Raw genomic sequence first — 21,548 nt, 5'->3', positions numbered from 1 at the left:
ATTTCTGCTTCCATTACCATTCCAGGCAGACTATTTTTCAGGCATGAACTACTCAGTGAGAAATCATTGCCAACTACCATCGTAACTCTCCTCTGCTTTACCCTGAGGCTGTGGTCCCTGGTACTATCACTGTTCATTCTTCTGAAAAAGCCTTCTGCATACCCTTCATTATCGGAAACATCTCCTTCAAATCCTATCGTAACAATACCAAACTGGGTACGCCACGTCCACTAGCATTTGTTGGTGGATGTTAAATAGTCCACGTATATGTGGCAAAGGATGTGAGTTATTGCTGGAAATAGGAAACAAAACACCACAAGAGATAACAAGATGCAATTCACCGTGACATCTTTAAAGAGGTGCACTGGATCGTAGTCAATGCCGTTGACGACAAAGTAATCATTGACAGTTGAAAGAAGTGTCATTTCAGCAAGAGAAAACACGTCCATGAATTGCTTCATGCATGTACCCTGCAAAGAGCAATTAAATAAACAACACAACACCAAAACTTGGCATTTAGCTCAAACAAATTCCTGGTGTCAGAAATAAGATGGAAATTGAGAGGAAAAAAAAAACACAACAAAGAAAGAAAATCTCTATATTGGTTAAGTTCCAACGATTTAGGTGAGTCAAGTAGCTACTACTAATATACCATTACAGCCATTTCTTATTTTTAGTATACCGTATGAGAGCTAACACACAACGTACAGAAAGGGGGGCATGAGATAAGAGGGGTGGGAGTGGGAAAGACAAAACAGTGGGGAACAGAGACATAAGGAGATCTGTGGAAGGGAGTGGGATGGGGGTGGGTACACAGAGTAAATAAGATGGATATTACAGGGACTTTCAGGAAGGAAAGCAGGGAATTTGAAGGAAGTGGGTTTGGGGTGGATTAACAGGGGTAGAAAAGATCGAGGATTTGGATGGGGGACAATTTGAGGTGGTGGTGAACAGCTGAGTTGAAGGCCTGGAGGCAAGAGTGGGATTGAACAGAGTGAAGGAGTATATTCCAAAGGCAGGAAAAAAAGAGGAATGAAAGAGTGAAGGTGAGCAACGATTCATGATTTTGGTAGTTTTACCAGAAGGGGGTTGTTGGCGGACCTTGAGTGCCCTGCGGAAATATGGTGGGGACAAATTGCAAACACAGCAGGGGGGGGGGGCGAGACCAGAGAGGAGATGGTAGAAGACAAAGACAACCGACCTGCCTGCGGTGAGAGAGCGAGAGGCCCAAAAATTCATCCTCATCGCGGGAGGTACCAATGATCCGAAATGCCTTTGTTTCCACAGTGTGAAGCTGAGAAATGTGGGAGGCAGGAGCACCAGCCCAGAGAGGAGAACAATACTCCATCAGGCTGCAGACGAAAGCTTTGAATGTGGTCAGGAGCTCAGGTGGGCTGAGCAACGCCTTTGCACGACAGAGGATTCCCAGTCACTGACTGGCTTTGGAGGCCAGATTGGAAATGTGGCTTTCCAGGAAAGATCATGGCAGATAGCGAGACACAGAAGCTTGAAAGAAAGGACTTTTTCCAGAGGATTGTTGAGAAAGTAGATGGGGAAGTTTTCCAAATGGTTCTTTCGGAGAGACAAAGTGAGAGTGTGAGATTGAGATTTGTCCGGATTGAAAGACATGTTCCACGTTTTGGACCACCTTGTGATTTTACACAGATCTGCAATGAGTGAAGAAGCTGCTGCTTGCCGGTCTGAGGGATGACAGATGGTACGGCAGAGGGTGGAGTCATCGGGAAAGAGATAAATAGGATTTTCGAGAGTGTCGGAGAGATCATTGATAAAAACCAGAAATGGAATGGGGGCCCAGATCGCTGCCTTGAGGAACTCCAGCCTGGACAGGAAGAGGGGATGAAAGAACTCCACTTTGGGCCACACGTTGACTGCGACAGGAGAGGAAGTCTGCGAGCCATGAGTGGAGATGGCCTTGGATACCATACGAAGAGAGTTTATTGAGCATGGCAGGGTGCCAGACGTGTCAAAAGCTCACGATATGTCTCCGATTTCACGTCCAGCATTGAGGACCGCCATCCATTGTTGGGAGAGCAGAAGCAGCATATCCAGGGAAGAGTGACCTGGTCTGAAACCAAATTGATAATAGGAAATCAAGCCATTGGAGAAGAGGAATGATTTAATGTCTGAAGCGATGATGGATACCCTGACCTTGCTGATGATTGGGAGAAGGCTGATTGGTCTGTCGTTGTAGGGATCTGTTTTTGCACCTTTTTTATGCAGGGCAGTAATGTTTGCTGATTTCCAAGCAGATGGCAGATGACTTTAAGCAAGTGAGTGGGTGAATATACCAGAGGAGCAGGTTTTTAGGACATGTGGGCTGATGCTGTCTGGACCAGTTTCAGAATCTGAGTCGAGGTTTGACAGCAAGCCCTCCACTTTGTCAGAAGAAAAGGACAGAGTCCAGGGACAGTTGGGTGTGACTGGGTAAGGTGGGTTCAGAAAGAGATGGGTTTCAGACACAAGATTTTGATGCAAACACCAAGTTTAGGCATTCAGCCTTTTCACGTGCGGTCTCAGCAGTGTGGCCATTTGAGGTAAGGGAGGGGATGGAGGGGGAACATTCACCAGAAACAGATTTGATTAGATGCCACCAGGATTTGGAGGAGGGAGAGAGGTTTAAGAGTTCAGACTTGAGCTGAGAAAGATGTTTTCTGGCTCTCCTGAGGGTAGATACACACTTGTTCCGAGCTTTCTGGAAGGAACTCAGATTACCCACAGTTGGGTTTGCTTTTCATGAGGCAAAAGCAAGTTGTTTCAGAACTGCCTCGCCACAAGCTTTAAGCCCATTACTGGGCAGCAATGAATACCATATCTCAATGATGTTAAAATGTCAGATCGGTGTTTTGCAGGCAGGGCTTTGCAACATAATGACCACCAACCCACGGATGGATTTCAAGCTGGGGACCCATCTGCTAACATTTGCTGCCGGGCATTAAATATCCCACGGTGTTATTCACAAAGAGTAGGAGAGTATTCGCCGGCACCCTGAATTTTTTTTTTTTTTTTACAAAATCCTGCTCTGACTCCCACTGGGAAGACAAAGGCAAACCTTCAAGTGCAATCCTTGCCGTGGGGCTGCCAAATTATAAGCATTTTCAGATGTCAACAGTCAATTCACTATTCTAGCAAGAATTATGCTGAAAATGTCACAAGACAAATAAAATCACTTACCTTTCCATAAAAATCTGTCATTTGGTGTAGACGGACATGAGTTCCTCCATAGAGATCCTGAACTTCATCATCGGGAACTGGTGTGTAGCCACTGGAATGTGATGCGCAATGATTAGTTAATGCTGGTAATGAAGAACACCCGATTTCAAAACTTAATACATGTTGACTGAACAGATTTTACAAATGTAGAATGATTTCTGCAGGAATAAGTTACTCGTTTATACACTTAAATCAATCAGACAACCCATGCCCAATTCTATTTATATGAGGGAATTGGATGTCATACAGGCAAGCGCTGCTTTCAAAAGTGACCTTCATACTGTTGCCGGATGGATGAAGACACCTGAGCCTTCTGCCAGTTGTGTTGTCGATCGGTTTGTCTTGTTTCCGTTCCTTAAGGATATTATCTTCAAGTATTGCTCATCCTTGTTAAAGAGCATTTTGGGTCTTCCAGTCCTGGTTTGTCAATTACAAATTATGATTCTCTGTACTTGTTGATTGTGCTTCAGATACCAAATGATAATCAAGTGATGTGAGTTATTTCACTCAATGTTTCTTCTTTATGCAGAAAAACAATGATATGGTGATCTTCCACTAAAAGTTTGGCCAATTTGTTTTACGCTAACAATTGATCTTTATAGATCTGTATTCTGCAGTACAAAAAGTGGCCTTTTCGCTTTATGGATATGTCAAGAGGAACACCTGATGTCAATGAGAAACACCTGATGGAGTCATCAATTTGATATGATTGGTTAATGCGATGGATGAGCTACTGCAACACTTCACATTAGCAGCTCACATGTAGTTATCTCCACCACTAAAGGTGGGCAGAGGTTATGTTTTCACCCGTCTGTCTGTGAGCAGGATATCTCAAAACGTTAATGACACATTTTGACAAAATTTGGTGGACAGGTTGGGTGTGTGACAGGGACGAATTGATTCGATTTTGGTGAAGATCCGGATCCAGATACGAAAATATTTATATTTCCATGCGATTCTTCACCATTGCGAGATGGGAGCAAAAATGATATAAAACACGATATCTCAAAAGGTTATGGACGGATTATAACAAAACTCGGTGGATGAGTTGGGAAGGTGACAAGAACAAGGCGATTACATTTTGGTTTAGGCCCAGATGGATATATGACCGATCAATGGGCCACAAAACAAACTATTCAGCCTGAGGAAGGTATACGCTCCACCGAGTGCCGTTCTAGTTAGGGTACCCTGTGAGTACAGGGTACCCTATTGTTTTTCTTCTGTTTATTATTACGCATTATTAGGGTACCCTGTGAGTACAGGGTACCCTATTGTTTTCCTTCTGTTTATTATTATTATTATTACGCATTATTATTATTATTATTATTTTTCCGCCGGCATTTTGCACCCTTTTTCGCTTTAAAAGTCATTTTCTCTGGAACACTAAGTCCGATCGACAGGAAATTTTCACCATAGTATGTATCTTTTTTGATAGCACAATGACGTTATAATTATGACGTCATTGGTCACGTGGTACGGTCGCCATCTTGAAAAAAGCGATAAACTTTGGACATCTGTATCTCGGAAACCGTGCAATGGAAAAATTTTTCGTTTGATACATTTTACTAAGCTCCCTATGGGGAACACGTGTGATTTTTCATGACGTCATAGGTGAAGCGATATACCGGTGAAAATTCGTCAAGTAGAACGCCATATAGGAAAAATCTGAAAAATTCTGAGCGTCATCTACACCAAAATTCATCGTCAAAAATGTTTTTTTTGACGTTATCGATGACGTAATTCGGCCGCCATCTTGTTTTTTAGTGTTTTTTTAAAAAAAATCTTCTTCTCCAGAACGGCTGTGCAGATTGGGGCTAAACTTTACACGCACATTCTCCCTGAGGTCCTCTTTCAAGTTTGTTAATTTGTTGTTGATACGTCACATGGTTTGGCGGCCATCTTGAAAAAACCCTAAAACCTTCAAACATCTTCTTCTCCAGAAGCGCTGGTCCAATGAAGGCGAGATTTCAGAACTATATTCGTGACATACATGCGATGCAAGTTTGTTAATTTCGAAGTGATAGGTCACGTGGTTTGGCCGCCATGTTGGATTTAAGAAAAATATTAAATAATGTTTTCTCTGGAATTTCACAAGCCATCGAAGCGAAAATGTGCAAGTGCCTTCCTCCCTCAAGTCTGCATACATGGTAAAAAATTTTTACATCAGAAGTCACATGGTTTGGCGGCCATCTTGGATAGAAAAATAGACCTTATCCGATTTATACGAAACTTCACACAGTTGTTCGGGTCGACGAGGGAAAGCAGAATTTAAATTTATGATATCATAGGTCACAAGGTTCGGCAGCCATCTTGGATTGAAAATGAATAAATTTTAAAAATCTTCTTCTCCAGAAGGGCAAGACAGATGAAGACGAAACTTCACACATATATTCCCCATGAGGTCCTTTCTCAAGTTTGTTAATTTGTTCTTGATCGGTCACATGGTTTGGCGGCCATCTTGAAAAAACCCGAAAACCTTCAAACATCTTCTTCTCCAGAAGCGTTGGCCCAATGAAGGGGAGATTTCAGAACTATATTCGGGACAGGAAGGCGATATAAGTTTGTTAATTTCGAATTGATAAGTCACATGGTTTGGCCGCCATCTTGGATTTAAGAAAAATATTAAATAATGTTTTCTCTGGAACCGCTTAACCTAACGAATCGAAAGTTTGCAATTATCATCTAGCGTCGTGTATACACGCGTGGTAAAAATTATCATGTCACACGTCACATGGTTTGGCGGCTATCTTGGATAGAAAAACGCACCTTTACCGATTAACACGAAACTTCACAAACGTGTTCCAATACCCAGTTAGAAGCAGAATCTAAATTTGTGATGTCATAGGTCACATGGTTCGTCAGCCATCTTGGATTGAAAATGAATAAATTTTAAAAATCTTCTTCTCCAGAAAGGCAAGACAGATTAAGCCGAAACTTCACACATATATTCCCCATGAGGTCCTTTCTCAAGTTTGTTAATTTGTTCTTGATTGGTCACATGGTTTGGCGGCCATCTTGAATTTACCTTAAAACCTTCAAACATCTTCTTCTCCAGAACACCTGATCTGATCAAGGGGAAACTTCACATCCCTATTGCACATGAGTAGGGAATACAAGTTTGTTAATTTCTAATTGATAGGTCGCATGGTTTGGCAGCCATGTTGAATTTAAGAAAAATATTAAATAATGTTTTCTCTGGAACTGCTTAACCTATCGAAGCGAAAATTTGCGTCTGTCATCCTCCATGATATCTGCATACATGGTAAAAATTATGAGGTCACAAGTCACATGGTTTGGCCGCCATCTTAGATTGAAGGATAAATATTAATTCATGTTTACTCTGGAACCACTACTTCTATATATGCGAAACTTCATATTTATAATTTAGGCTACATGTGAAACAAAAGTTTAAAATTTCAACCTGATCGGTCGTGTGGTTTGGCAGCCAGAATTATTTAATTATTTGAATCTGGAAGCCAGTAATAACGAAATTGAATGCTTTGTGCTGCCCGGTTCGTAACTCGTCTGTTCCGCTCCCTCTCGAAGCAGGCCTGTGTTTGTATCACTATTAAATAATGTTTTCTCTGGCAACGCTTATCCTTTCAATGCGAAAATTGCAACTATGATTTAAGTCTCACGTTGAGTCAAAGGCGGATGCGGACTGGGTACCCGGTCATCACTGCCAGCAGTTATAAAGTGGCAGTTCTAGTTAGGGTACCCTGTGAGTACAGGGTACCCTATTGTTTTCCTTCTGTTTATTATTATTACGCATTATTATTAGGGTACCCTGTGAGTACAGGGTACCCTATTGTTTTTCTTCTGTTTATTATTATTACGCATTATTATTATTATTATTATTATTTTTCCGCCGGCGTTTTGCACCCTTTTTCGCTTTAAAAATCATTTTCTCTGGAACACTAAGTCTGATCGACAGGAAATTTTCACCATAGTATGTATCTTTTTTGATAGCACAATCACGTTATAATTATGACGTCATTGGTCACGTGGTACGGTCGCCATCTTGAAAAAAGCGATAAACTTTGGACATCTGTATCTCGGAAACCGTGCAATGGAAAAATTTTTCGTTTGATACATTTTACTAAGCTCCCTATGGGGAACACGTGTGATTTTTCGTGACGTCATAGGTGAAGCGATATACCGGTGAAAATTCGTCAAGTAGAACGCCATATAGGAAAAATCTGAAAAATTCTGAGCGTCATCTACACCAAAATTCATCGTCAAAAATGTTTTTTTTGACGTCATCGATGACGTAATTCGGCCGCCATCTTGTTTTTTAGTGTTTTTTAAAAAAAATCTTCTCCAGAACGGCTGTGCAGATTGCGGCGAAACTTAACACGCACATTCTCCCTGAGGTCCTCTTTCAAGTTTGTTAATTTGTTGTTGATACGTCACATGGTTTGGCGGCCATCTTGAAAAAACCCTAAAACCTTCAAACATCTTCTTCTCCAGAAGCGCTGGTCCAATGAAGGCGAGATTTCAGAACTATATTCGTGAAATGCATGCGATGCAAGTTTGTTAATTTCGAAGTGATAGGTCACGTGGTTTGGCCGCCATGTTGGATTTAAGAAAAATATTAAATAATGTTTTCTCTGGTATTTCATAAGCCATCGAAGCGAAAATTTGCAAGTGCCTTCCTCCCTCAAGTCTGCATACATGGTAAAAAAATTTTACCTCAGAAGTCACATGGTTTGGCGGCCATCTTGGATAGAAAAATAGACCTTATCCGATTTACACGAAACTTCACACAGTTGTTCGGGTCGACGAGGGAAAGCAGAATTTAAATTTATGATATCATAGGTCACAAGGTTCGGCAGCCATCTTGGATTGAAAATGAATAAATTTTAAAAATCTTCTTCTCCAGAAGGGCAAGACAGATGAAGACGAAACTTCACAGATATATTCCCCATGAGGTCCTTTCTCAAGTTTGTTAATTTGTTCTTGATCGGTCACATGGTTTGGCGGCCATCTTGAAAAAACCCGAAAACCTTCAAACATCTTCTTCTCCAGAATCGGCCCAATGAAGGGGAGATTTGAGAACTATATTCGGGACAGGAAGGCGATATAAGTTTGTTAATTTCGAATTGATAAGTCACATGGTTTGGCCGCCATCTTGGATTTAAGAAAAATATTAAATAATGTTTTCTCTGGAACTGCTTAACCTAACGAATCGAAAGTTTGCAATTATCATCTACCTTCGTGTATACACGCGTGGTAAAAATTATGATGTCACACGTCACATGGTTTGGCGGCCATCTTGGATAGAAAAACGCACCTTTACCGATTAACACGAAACTTCAAAAACGTGTTCCAATACCCAGTTGGAAGCAGAATCTAAATTTGTGATGTCATAGGTCACATGGTTCGTCAGCCATCTTGGATTGAAAATGAATAAATTTTTAAAATCTTCTTCTCCAGAAAGGCAAGACAGATTAAGCCGAAACTTCACACATATATTCCCCATGAGGTCCTTTCTCAAGTTTGTTAATTTGTTCTTGATTGGTCACATGGTTTGGCGGCCATCTTGAATTTACCTTAAAACCTTCAAACATCTTCTTCTCCAGAACACCTAATCTGATCAAGGGGAAACTTCACACCCCTATTGCACATGAGTAGGGAATACAAGTTTGTTAATTTCTAATTGATAGGTCACATGGTTTGGCAGCCATGTTGAATTTAAGAAAAATATTAAATAATGTTTTCTCTGGAACTGCTTAACCTATCGAAGCGAAAATTTGCGTCTGTCATCCTCCATGATATCTGCATACATGGTAAAAATTATGAGGTCAAAAGTCACATGGTTTGGCCGCCATCTTAGATTGAAGGATAAATATTAATTCATGTTTACTCTGGAACCACTACTTCTATATATGTGAAACTTCATATTTATAATTTAGGCTACATGTGAAACAAAAGTTTAAAATTTCAACCTGATCGGCCGTGTGGTTTGGCAGCCAGAATTATTTAATTATTTGAATCTGGTCGCCAGTAATAACGAAATTGAACGTTTTGTGCTGCCTGGTTCATAACTCGTCTTCCGCGCCGTCTCGAAGCAGGCCTGTGTTTGTATCACCATTAAATAATGTTTTCTCTGGCACCGCTTATCCTATCAATGCAAAACTTTGCGACTGATTTAAGTCTCATGTTGTATCAGTTGTGTCAAAGGCGGAAACTTCTGGGTACCCGGTCATCACTGCCAGCAGTTATAAAGTGGCAGTTCTAGTTATTATTATTATTTTTCCGCCGGCATTTTGCACCCTTTTTCGCTTTAAAAATCATTTTCTCTGGAACACTAAGTCCGATCGACAGGAAATTTTCACCATAGTATGTATCTTTTTTGATAGCACAATCACGTTATAATTATGACGTCATTGGTCACGTGGTACGGTCGCCATCTTGAAAAAAGCGATAAACTTTGGACATCTGTATCTCGGAAACCGTGCAATGGAAAAATTTTTCGTTTGATATATTTTACTAAGCTCCCTATGGGGAACACGTGTGATTTTTCGTGACGTCATAGGTGAAGCGATATACCGGTGAAAATTCGTCAAGTAGAACGCCATATAGGAAAAATCTGAAAAATTCTGAGCGTCATCTACACCAAAATTCATCGTCAAAAATGTTTTTTTTGACGTCATTGATGACGTAATTCGGCCGCCATCTTGTTTTTTAGTGTTTTTTTAAAAAAATCTTCTTCTCCAGAACGGCTGTGCAGATTGAGGCGAAACTTTACAGGCACATTCCCCCTGAGGTCCTCTTTCAAGTTTGTTAATACGTCACATGATTTGGCGGCCATCTTGAAAAAACCTTAAAACCTTCAAACTTCTTCTCCAGAAGCGCTGGTCCAATGAAGGCGAGATTTCAGAACTATATTCGTGACATGTATGCGATACAAGTTTGTTAATTTCAAAGTGATAGGTCACATGGTTTGGTCGCCATGTTGGATTTAAGAAAAATATTAAATAATGTTTTCTCTGGTATTTCATAAGCCATCAAAGCGAAAATTTGCAAGTGCCTTCCTCGCTCAAGTCTGCATACATGGTAAAAAAATTTTACCTCAGAAGTCACATAGTTTGGCGGCCATCTTGGATAGAAAAATAGACTTTATCCGATTTACAGGAAACTTCACGCACTTGTTCGGGTCGACGATGGAAAGCAGAATTTAAATTTATGATATCATAGGTCACAAGGTTCGGCAGCCATCTTGGATTGAAAATGAATAAATTTTAAAAATCTTCTTCTCCAGAAGGGCAAGACAGATGAAGACGAAACTTCACACATATATTCCCCATGAGGTCCTTTCTCAAGTTTGTTAATTTGTTCTTGATCGGTCACATGGTTTGGCGGCCATCTTGAAAAAACCCTAAAACCTTCAAACATATTCTTCTCCAGAAACGCTGGTCGGATGAAGGGCAGATTTCAGAATTATATTCGGGACACCTAGGCGATATAAGTTTGTTAATTTCGAATTGATAAGTCACACGGTTTGGCCGCCATGTTGGATTTAAGAAAAATATTAAATAATGTTTTCTCTGGAACCGCTTAAGCTAACGAATCAAAAGTTTGCAATTATCATCTACCACTGTGTGTGCACAGGTGGTAAAAATTATGATGTCACACGTCACATGGTTTGGCGGCCATCTTGGATAGAAAAACGCACCTTTACCGATTAACACGAAACTTCACAGACGTGTTCCAATACCCAGTTGGAAGCAGAATATATATTTGTGATGTCATAGGTCACATGGTTCGTCAGCCATCTTGGATTGAAAAATAATATCTTAAAACGTCTTTTTCTCTGAAACGACTGAACAGATCCAGGCGAAACTCCACCACTATGACCGCCTCTCCATGACGAATAAAAAGTTCTCACCCCCTTTTGAGGTACGACGCAACGTTTGGCAGCCATATTGGATTGAAGGAAAAATATTAATTAATGTTTACTCTGGAAATACTGCATCAATAAATGTGAAACATTAAGTTTATGGTGGAACGCTCATGCGGAATGAGCGTTTGAAATTTCAACGGGATCGGGCCCAGGGTTTGGCAGCCATGTTGGTTTTAAGAAAAATATTAAATAATGTTTTCTCTGGAACTGCTTAACCTGGAGAAGCGAAAATTTGCAGTTATCATCCACCATCGTGTTTGCACACGTGGTGCAAATTATGACATCACAAGTCACATGGTTTGGCCGCCATCTTGGATTGAAGGATAAATATTAATTAATGTTTACTCTGGAACCGCTGCCTCTATATATGCAAAACTTGACATTTATAATTCAGGTGCTATGCTAAACAAAAGTTTAAAATTTCAACCTGATCGGTCACACGGTTTGGGAGCCAGAATTATTTATTTATTTGAATCTGGAAGCCAGTAATAACGAAATTGAATGCTTTGTGCTGCCCGGTTCGTAACTCGTCTGTTCCGCGCCGTCTCGAAGCAGGCCTGTGTTTGTATCACTCTTAAATAATGTTTTCTCTGGAACCACTTTCCCGATCAAAGCGAAACTTTGTGACTGTCATCTGCAGAAAGTCCCATGTTTTATCAAAAGGCGGACGGACTGGGTACCCGGTCATCACTGCCAGCAGTTATAAAGTGGCAGTTCTAGTTAGGGTACCCTGTGAGTACAGGGTACCCTATTGTTTTTCTTCTGTTTATTATTACGCATTATTATTATTATTCTTCCGCCGGCATTTTGCACCCTTTTTCGCTTTAAAAATCATTTTCTCTGGAACACTAAGTCCGATCGACAGGAAATTTTCACCATAGTATGTATCTTTTTTGATAGCACAATCACGTTATAATTATGACGTCATTGGTCACGTGGTACGGTCGCCATCTTGAAAAAGCGATAAACTTTGGACATCTGTATCTCGGAAACCGTGCAATGGAAAAAATTTTCGTTTGATACATTTTACTAAGCTCCCTATGGGGAACACGTGTGATTTTTCGTGACGTCATAGGTGAAGCGATATACCGGTGAAAATTCGTCAAGTAGAACGCCATATGGGAAAAATCTGAAAAATTCTGAGCATCATCTACGCCAAAAATCACTGACGAAAATGTTTTTTGACGTCATCGATGACGTAATTCGGCCGCCATCTTGTTTTTTAGTGTTTTTTTTAAATCTTCTTCTCCAGAACGGCTATGCAGATTAAGGCGAAACTTTACACGCACATTCCCCCTGAGGTCCTCTTTCAAGTTTGTTAATTTGTTGTTGATACGTCACATGGTTTGGCGGCCATCTTGAAAAAACCCTAAAACCTTCAAACATCTTCTTCTCCAGAAGCGCTGGTCCAATGAAGGCGAGATTTCAGAACTATATTCGTGACATGTATGCGATGCAAGTTTGTTAATTTCAAAGTGATAGGTCACATGGTTTGGCCGCCATGTTGGATTTAAGAAAAATATTAAATAAAGTTTTCTCTGGTATTTCATAAGCCATCGAAGCGAAAATTTGCAAGTGCCTTCCTCGCTCAAGTCTGCATACATGGTAAAAAATTTTTACCTCAGAAGTCACATGGTTTGGCGGCCATCTTGGATAGAAAAATAGACTTTATCCGATTTACACAAAACTTCACACACTTGTTCGGGTCGACGATGGAAAGCAGAATTTAAATTCATGATATCCTCGGTCACAAGGTTCGGCAGCCATCTTGGATTGAAAATGAATAAATTTTAAAAATCTTCTTCTCCAGAAGGGCAAGACAGATGAAGACGAAACTTCACAGATATATTCCCCATGAGGTCCTTTCTCAAGTTTGTTAATTTGTTTTTGATCGGTCACATGGTTTGGCGGCCATCTTGAAAAAACCCGAAAACCTTCAAACATCTTCTTCTCCAGAAGCGTTGGCCCAATGAAGGGGAGATTTCAGAACTATATTCGGGACAGGAAGGCGATATAAGTTTGTTAATTTCGAATTGATAAGTCACATGGTTTGGCCGCCATCTTGGATTTCAGAAAAATATTAAATAATGTTTTCTCTGGAACCGCTTAACCAAACGAATCGAAAATTTGTAATTATCATCTAGCAGGCAGTATGCACGCTTGGTAAAAATTATGATGTCACACGTCACATGGTTTGGCGGCCATCTTGGATTGAAAAACGCACCTTTACCGATTAACACGAAACTTCACGTACGTGTTCCAATACCCAGTTGGAAGCAGAATATACATTTCTGATGTCATAGGTCACATGGTTCGTCAGCCATCTTGGATTGAAAAACAATATCTTCAAACGTCTTTTTCTCTGAAACGGCTGAACAGATCCAGGCGAAACTCCACCACTATGACCGCCTCTCCATGACGAATAAAAAGTTCCCACCCCTTTTGAGGTACGATGCAACGTTTGGCAGCCATATTGGATTGAAGGAAAAATATTAATTAATGTTTACTCTGGAACTACTGCATCAATAAATGTGAAACATCAAGTTTATGGTGGAACGCTCATGCGGAATGAGGGTTTGAAATTTCAACGCGATCGGGCCCAGGGTTTGGCAGCCATGTTGGTTTTAAGAAAAATATTAAATAATGTTTTCTCTGGAACTGCTTAACCTGGAGAAGCGAAAATTTGCAGTTATCATCCACCATCGTGTTTGCACACGTGGTGCAAATTATGACATCACAAGTCACATGGTTTGGCCGCCATCTTGGATTGAAGGATAAATATTAATTAATGTTTACTCTGGAACCGCTGCCTCTATATATGCGAAACTTCAGATTTATAATTCAGGTGACATGCGAAATAAAAGTTTAAAATTTCAACCTGATCGGTCACGCGGTTTGTGAGCCAGAATTATTTAATTATTTGAATCTGGAAGCCAGTAATAACGAAATTGAATGCTTTGTGCTGCCCGGTTCGTAACTCATCTGTTCCGTGCCGTCTCGAAGCAGGCCTGTGTTTGTATCACTATTAAATAATGTTTTCTCTGGCACCGCTTATCCTTTCAATGCCAAACTTTGCGACTGTCATCTGCAGAAAGTCCCATGTTGTATCAAAGGCGGACGGACTGGGTACCCGGTCATCACTGCCAGCAGTTATAAAGTGGCAGTTCTAGTTATTATTAGGGTACCCTGTGAGTACAGGGTACCCTATTGTTTTTCTTCTGTTTATTATTACGCATTATTATTATTATTCTTCCGCCGGCATTTTGCACCCTTTTCGCTTTAAAAATCATTTTCTCTGGAACACTAAGTCCGATCGACAGGAAATTTTCACCATAGTATGTATCTTTTTTGATAGCACAATCACGTTATAATTATGACGTCATTGGTCACGTGGTACGGTCGCCATCTTGAAAAAAGCGATAAACTTTGGACATCTGTATCTCGGAAACCGTGCAATGGAAAAAATTTTTGTTTGATACATTTTACTAAGCTCCCTATGGGGAACACGTGTGATTTTTCGTGACGTCATAGGTGAAGCGATATACCGGTGAAAATTCGTCAAGTAGAACGCCATATGGGAAAAATCTGAAAAATTCTGAGCATCATCTACGCCAAAAATCACTGACGAAAATGTTTTTTTTGACGTCATCGATGACGTAATTCGGCCGCCATCTTGTTTTTTAGTGTTTTTTTTTTTAAATCTTCTTCTCCAGAACGGCTATGCAGATTAAGGCGAAACTTTACACGCACATTCCCCCTGAGGTCCTCTTTCAAGTTTGTTAATTTGTTGTTGATACGTCACATGGTTTGGCGGCCATCTTGAAAAACTCTAAAACCTTCAAACATCTTCTTCTCCAGAAGCGCTGGTCCAATGAAGGCGAGATTTCAGAACTATATTCGTGACATGTATGCGATGCAAGTTTGTTAATTTCAAAGTGATAGGTCACATGGTTTGGCCGCCATGTTGGATTTAAGAAAAATATTAAATAAAGTTTTCTCTGGTATTTCATAAGCCATCGAAGCGAAAATTTGCAAGTGCCTTCCTCGCTCAAGTCTGCATACATGGTAAAAAATTTTACCTCAGAAGTCACATGGTTTGGCGGCCATCTTGGATAGAAAAATAGACTTTATCCGATTTACACAAAACTTCACACACTTGTTCGGGTCGACGATGGAAAGCAGAATTTAAATTCATGATATCCTCGGTCACAAGGTTCGGCAGCCATCTTGGATTGAAAATGAATAAATTTTAAAAATCTTCTTCTCCAGAAGGGCAAGACAGATGAAGACGAAACTTCACAGATATATTCCCCATGAGGTCCTTTCTCAAGTTTGTTAATTTGTTTTTGATCGGTCACATGGTTTGGCGGCCATCTTGAAAAAACCCGAAAACCTTCAAACATCTTCTTCTCCAGAAGCGTTGGCCCAATGAAGGGGAGATTTCAGAACTATATTCGGGACAGGAAGGCGATATAAGTTTGTTAATTTCGAATTGATAAGTCACATGGTTTGGCCGCCATCTTGGATTTCAGAAAAATATTAAATAATGTTTTCTCTGGAACCGCTTAACCAAACGAATCGAAAATTTGTAATTATCATCCAGCAGGCAGTATGCACGCTTGGTAAAAATTATGATGTCACACGTCACATGGTTTGGCGGCCATCTTGGATTGAAAAACGCACCTTTACCGATTAACACGAAACTTCACGTACGTGTTCCAATACCCAGTTGGAAGCAGAATATACATTTCTGATGTCATAGGTCACATGGTTCGTCAGCCATCTTGGATTGAAAAACAATATCTTCAAACGTCTTTTTCTCTGAAACGGCTGAACAGATCCAGGCGAAACTCCACCACTATGACCGCCTCTCCATGACGAATAAAAAGTTCCCCCCCCTTTTGAGGTACGATGCAACGTTTGGCAGCCATATTGGATTGAAGGAAAAATATTAATTAATGTTTACTCTGGAACTACTGCATCAATAAATGTGAAACATCAAGTTTATGGTGGAACGCTCATGCGGAATGAGGGTTTGAAATTTCAACGCGATCGGGCCCAGGGTTTGGCAGCCATGTTGGTTTTAAGAAAAATATTAAATAATGTTTTCTCTGGAACTGCTTAACCTGGAGAAGCGAAAATTTGCAGTTATCATCCACCATCGTGTTTGCACACGTGGTGCAAATTATGACATCACAAGTCACATGGTTTGGCCGCCATCTTGGATTGAAGGATAAATATTAATTAATGTTTACTCTGGAACCGCTGCCTCTATATATGCGAAACTTCAGATTTATAATTCAGGTGACATGCGAAATAAAAGTTTAAAATTTCAACCTGATCGGTCACGCGGTTTGGGAGCCAGAATTATTTAATTATTTGAATCTGGAAGCCAGTAATAACGAAATTGAATGCTTTGTGCTGCCCGGTTCGTAACTCATCTGTTCCGTGCCGTCTCGAAGCAGGCCTGTGTTTGTATCACTATTAAATAATGTTTTCTCTGGCACCGCTTATCCTTTCAATGCCAAACTTTGCGACTGTCATCTGCAGAAAGTCCCATGTTGTATCAAAGGCGGACGGACTGGGTACCCGGTCATCACTGCCAGCAGTTATAAAGTGGCAGTTCTAGTTATTATTAGGGTACCCTGTGAGTACAGGGTACCCTATTGTTTTTCTTCTGTTTATTATTACGCATTATTATTATTATTCTTCCGCCGGCATTTTGCACCCTTTTCGCTTTAAAAATCATTTTCTCTGGAACACTAAGTCCGATCGACAGGAAATTTTCACCATAGTATGTATCTTTTTTGATAGCACAATCACGTTATAATTATGACGTCATTGGTCACGTGGTACGGTCGCCATCTTGAAAAAAGCGATAAACTTTGGACATCTGTATCTCGGAAACCGTGCAATGGAAAAAATTTTTGTTTGATACATTTTACTAAGCTCCCTATGGGGAACACGTGTGATTTTTCGTGACGTCATAGGTGAAGCGATATACCGGTGAAAATTCGTCAAGTAGAACGCCATATGGGAAAAATCTGAAAAATTCTGAGCATCATCTACGCCAAAAATCACTGACGAAAATGTTTTTTTTGACGTCATCGATGACGTAATTCGGCCGCCATCTTGTTTTTTAGTGTTTTTTTTTTAAATCTTCTTCTCCAGAACGGCTATGCAGATTAAGGCGAAACTTTACACGCACATTCCCCCTGAGGTCCTCTTTCAAGTTTGTTAATTTGTTGTTGATACGTCACATGGTTTGGCGGCCATCTTGAAAAAACCCTAAAACCTTCAAACATCTTCTTCTCCAGAAGCGCTGGTCCAATGAAGGCGAGATTTCAGAACTATATTCGTGACATGTATGCGATGCAAGTTTGTTAATTTCAAAGTGATAGGTCACATGGTTTGGCCGCCATGTTGGATTTAAGAAAAATATTAAATAAAGTTTTCTCTGGTATTTCATAAGCCATCGAAGCGAAAATTTGCAAGTGCCTTCCTCGCTCAAGTCTGCATACATGGTAAAAAATTTTACCTCAGAAGTCACATGGTTTGGCGGCCATCTTGGATAGAAAAATAGACTTTATCCGATTTACACAAAACTTCACACACTTGTTCGGGTCGACGATGGAAAGCAGAATTTAAATTCATGATATCCTCGGTCACAAGGTTCGGCAGCCATCTTGGATTGAAAATGAATAAATTTTAAAAATCTTCTTCTCCAGAAGGGCAAGACAGATGAAGACGAAACTTCACAGATATATTCCCCATGAGGTCCTTTCTCAAGTTTGTTAATTTGTTTTTGATCGGTCACATGGTTTGGCGGCCATCTTGAAAAAACCCGAAAACCTTCAAACATCTTCTTCTCCAGAAGCGTTGGCCCAATGAAGGGGAGATTTCAGAACTATATTCGGGACAGGAAGGCGATATAAGTTTGTTAATTTCGAATTGATAAGTCACATGGTTTGGCCGCCATCTTGGATTTCAGAAAAATATTAAATAATGTTTTCTCTGGAACCGCTTAACCAAACGAATCGAAAATTTGTAATTATCATCCAGCAGGCAGTATGCACGCTTGGTAAAAATTATGATGTCACACGTCACATGGTTTGGCGGCCATCTTGGATTGAAAAACGCACCTTTACCGATTAACACGAAACTTCACGTACGTGTTCCAATACCCAGTTGGAAGCAGAATATACATTTCTGATGTCATAGGTCACATGGTTCGTCAGCCATCTTGGATTGAAAAACAATATCTTCAAACGTCTTTTTCTCTGAAACGGCTGAACAGATCCAGGCGAAACTCCACCACTATGACCGCCTCTCCATGACGAATAAAAAGTTCCCACCCCCTTTTGAGGTACGATGCAACGTTTGGCAGCCATATTGGATTGAAGGAAAAATATTAATTAATGTTTACTCTGGAACTACTGCATCAATAAATGTGAAACATCAAGTTTATGGTGGAACGCTCATGCGGAATGAGGGTTTGAAATTTCAACGCGATCGGGCCCAGGGTTTGGCAGCCATGTTGGTTTTAAGAAAAATATTAAATAATGTTTTCTCTGGAACTGCTTAACCTGGAGAAGCGAAAATTTGCAGTTATCATCCACCATCGTGTTTGCACACGTGGTGCAAATTATGACATCACAAGTCACATGGTTTGGCCGCCATCTTGGATTGAAGGATAAATATTAATTAATGTTTACTCTGGAACCGCTGCCTCTATATATGCGAAACTTCAGATTTATAATTCAGGTGACATGCGAAATAAAAGTTTAAAATTTCAACCTGATCGGTCACGCGGTTTGGGAGCCAGAATTATTTAATTATTTGAATCTGGAAGCCAGTAATAACGAAATTGAATGCTTTGTGCTGCCCGGTTCGTAACTCATCTGTTCCGTGCCGTCTCGAAGCAGGCCTGTGTTTGTATCACTATTAAATAATGTTTTCTCTGGCACCGCTTATCCTTTCAATGCCAAACTTTGCGACTGTCATCTGCAGAAAGTCCCATGTTGTATCAAAGGCGGACGGACTGGGTACCCGGTCATCACTGCCAGCAGTTATAAAGTGGCAGTTCTAGTTATTATTATTATTTTTCCGCCGGCATTTTGCACCCTTTTTCGCTTTAAAAATCATTTTCTCTGGAACACTAAGTCCGATCGACAGGAAATTTTCACCATAGTATGTATCTTTTTTGATAGCACAATGACGTTATAATTATGACGTCATTGGTCACGTGGTACCGTCGCCATCTTGAAAAAAGCGATAAACTTTGGACATCTGTATCTCGGAAACCGTGCAATGGAAAATTTTTTCGTTTGATACATTTTACTAAGCTCCCTATGGGGAACACGTGTGATTTTTCGTGACGTCATAGGTGAAGCGATATACCGGTGAAAATTCGTCAAGTAGAACGCCATATAGGAAAAATCTGAAAAATTCTGAGCGTAATCTACACCAAAATTCATCGTCAAAAATGTTTTTTTTGACGTCATCGATGACGTAATTCGGCCGCCATCTTGTTTTTTAGTGTTTTTTTTAAAAAATCTTCTTCTCCAGAAGGGCTAGGCAGATTAAGGCGAAACTTTACAGGTACATTCCCCCTGAGGTCCTCTTTCAAGTTTGTTAATTTGTTGTTGATACGTCACATGGTTTGGCGGCCATCTTGAAAAAACCCTAAATCCTTCAAACATCTTCTTCTCCAGAAGCGCTGGTCCAATGAAGTCGAGATTTCAGAACTATATTCGTGACATGTATGCGATGCAAGTTTGTTCATTTTGAAGTGATAGGTCACATGGTTTGGCCGCCATGTTGGATTTAAGAAAAATATTAAATAATGTTTTCTTTGGAATTTCATAAGCCATCGAAGCAAAAATTTGCAAGTGCCTTCCTCCCTCAAGTCTGCATACATGGTAAAAAAATTTTACCTCAGAAGTCACATGGTTTGGCGGCCATCTTGGATAGAAAAATTGACCTTATCCGATTTACACGAAACTTCACAAACTTGTTCGGGTCGATGATGGAAAGCAGAATTTAAATTTATGATATCCTCGGTCACAAGGTTCGGCAGCCATCTTGGATTGAAAATGAATACATTTTAAAAATCTTCTTCTCCAGAAGGGCAAGACAGATTAAGACGAAACTTCACAAATATATTCCCCATGAAGTCCTTTCTCAAGTTTGTTAATTTCTTCTTGATCGGTCACATGGTTTGGCGGCCATCTTGAAAAAACCCTAAAACCTTCAAACATCTTCTTCTCCAGAAGCGCTGATCCAATGAAGTCGAGATTTCAGAACTATATTCGTGACATGTATGCGATGCAAGTTTGTTAATTTCGAAGTGATAGGTCACATGGTTTGGCCGCCATATTGGATTTAAGAAAAATATTAAATAATGTTTTCTCTGGTATTTCATAAGCCATCGAAGCGAAAATTTGCAAGTGCCTTCCTCGCTCAAGTCTGCATTCATGGTAAAAAAATTTTTACATCAGAAGTCACATGGTTTGGCGGCCATCTTGGATAGAAAAATAGACTTGATCCGATTTACACGAAACTTCACACACTTGTTCGTGTCGACGATGGAAAGCAGAATTTAAATTTATGATATCATAGGTCACAAGGTTCGGCAGCCATCTTGGATTGAAAATGAATAAATTTTAAAAATCTTCTTCTCCAGAAGGGCAAGACAGATCAAGACGAAACTTAACACATATATTCCCCATGAGGTCCTTTCTCAAGTTTGTTAATTTCTTCTTGATCGGTCACATGGTTTGGCGGCCATCTTGAAAAAACCCTAAAACCTTCAAACATCTTCTTCTCCAGAAGCGCTGGTCGGATGAAGGGCAGATTTCAGAAGTATATTCGGGACACGTACGCGATATAAGTTTGTTAATTTCGAATTGATAAGTCCCACGGTTTGGCCGCCATCTTGGATTTAAGAAAAATATTAAATAATGTTTTCTCTGGAACCGCTTAACCAAACGAATCGAAAGTTTGCAATTATCATCTACCATCGTGTGTGCACACGTGGTAAAAATTATGATGTCACACGTCACATGGTTTGGCGGCCATCTTGGATAGAAAAACGCACCTTTACCGATTAACACGAAACTTCACATACGTATTCTAATACCCAGTTGGAAGCAGAATTTAAACTTGTGATGTCATAGGTCACATGGTTCGTCAGCCATCTTGGATTGAAAAATAATATCTTAAAACGTCTTTTTCTCTGAAACGACTGAACAGATCCAGGCAAAACTCCACCACTATGACCGCCTCTCCATGACGAATAAAAAGTTCTCATCCCCTTTTGAGGTACGACGCAACGTTTGGCAGCCATATTGGATTGAAGGAAAAATATTAATTAATGTTTACTCTGGAACTACTGCATCAATAAATGTGA

At 40.1% G+C, this 21,548-nt stretch overlaps 1 protein-coding gene across 1 annotated transcript in view; it reads right to left on the bottom strand.

Moving 5' to 3' along the window:
- NT5DC2 (5'-nucleotidase domain containing 2) overlaps positions 1–21,548 on the bottom strand; it is an 83,553-nt gene that overhangs the window by 43,320 nt on the left and 18,685 nt on the right. Inside the window, exons 5-6 of the mRNA XM_085863840.1 lie at positions 3,193–3,283; positions 342–470 (exon numbers count right to left, since the gene is read on the bottom strand). Of these exons, the coding sequence (XP_085719966.1) occupies positions 342–470; positions 3,193–3,283 (220 nt within the window). The remainder of the gene's footprint in view (positions 1–341; positions 471–3,192; positions 3,284–21,548) is intronic.

Source organism: Eptatretus burgeri, chromosome 18 (genome assembly GCF_056783735.1).
Source record: "Eptatretus burgeri isolate ZD-2024b chromosome 18, Ebu_testis_v1, whole genome shotgun sequence".
Lineage (NCBI taxonomy): Eukaryota > Metazoa > Chordata > Myxini > Myxiniformes > Myxinidae > Eptatretus > Eptatretus burgeri.
This window is presented reverse-complemented; position numbering and strand designations above follow the sequence as displayed.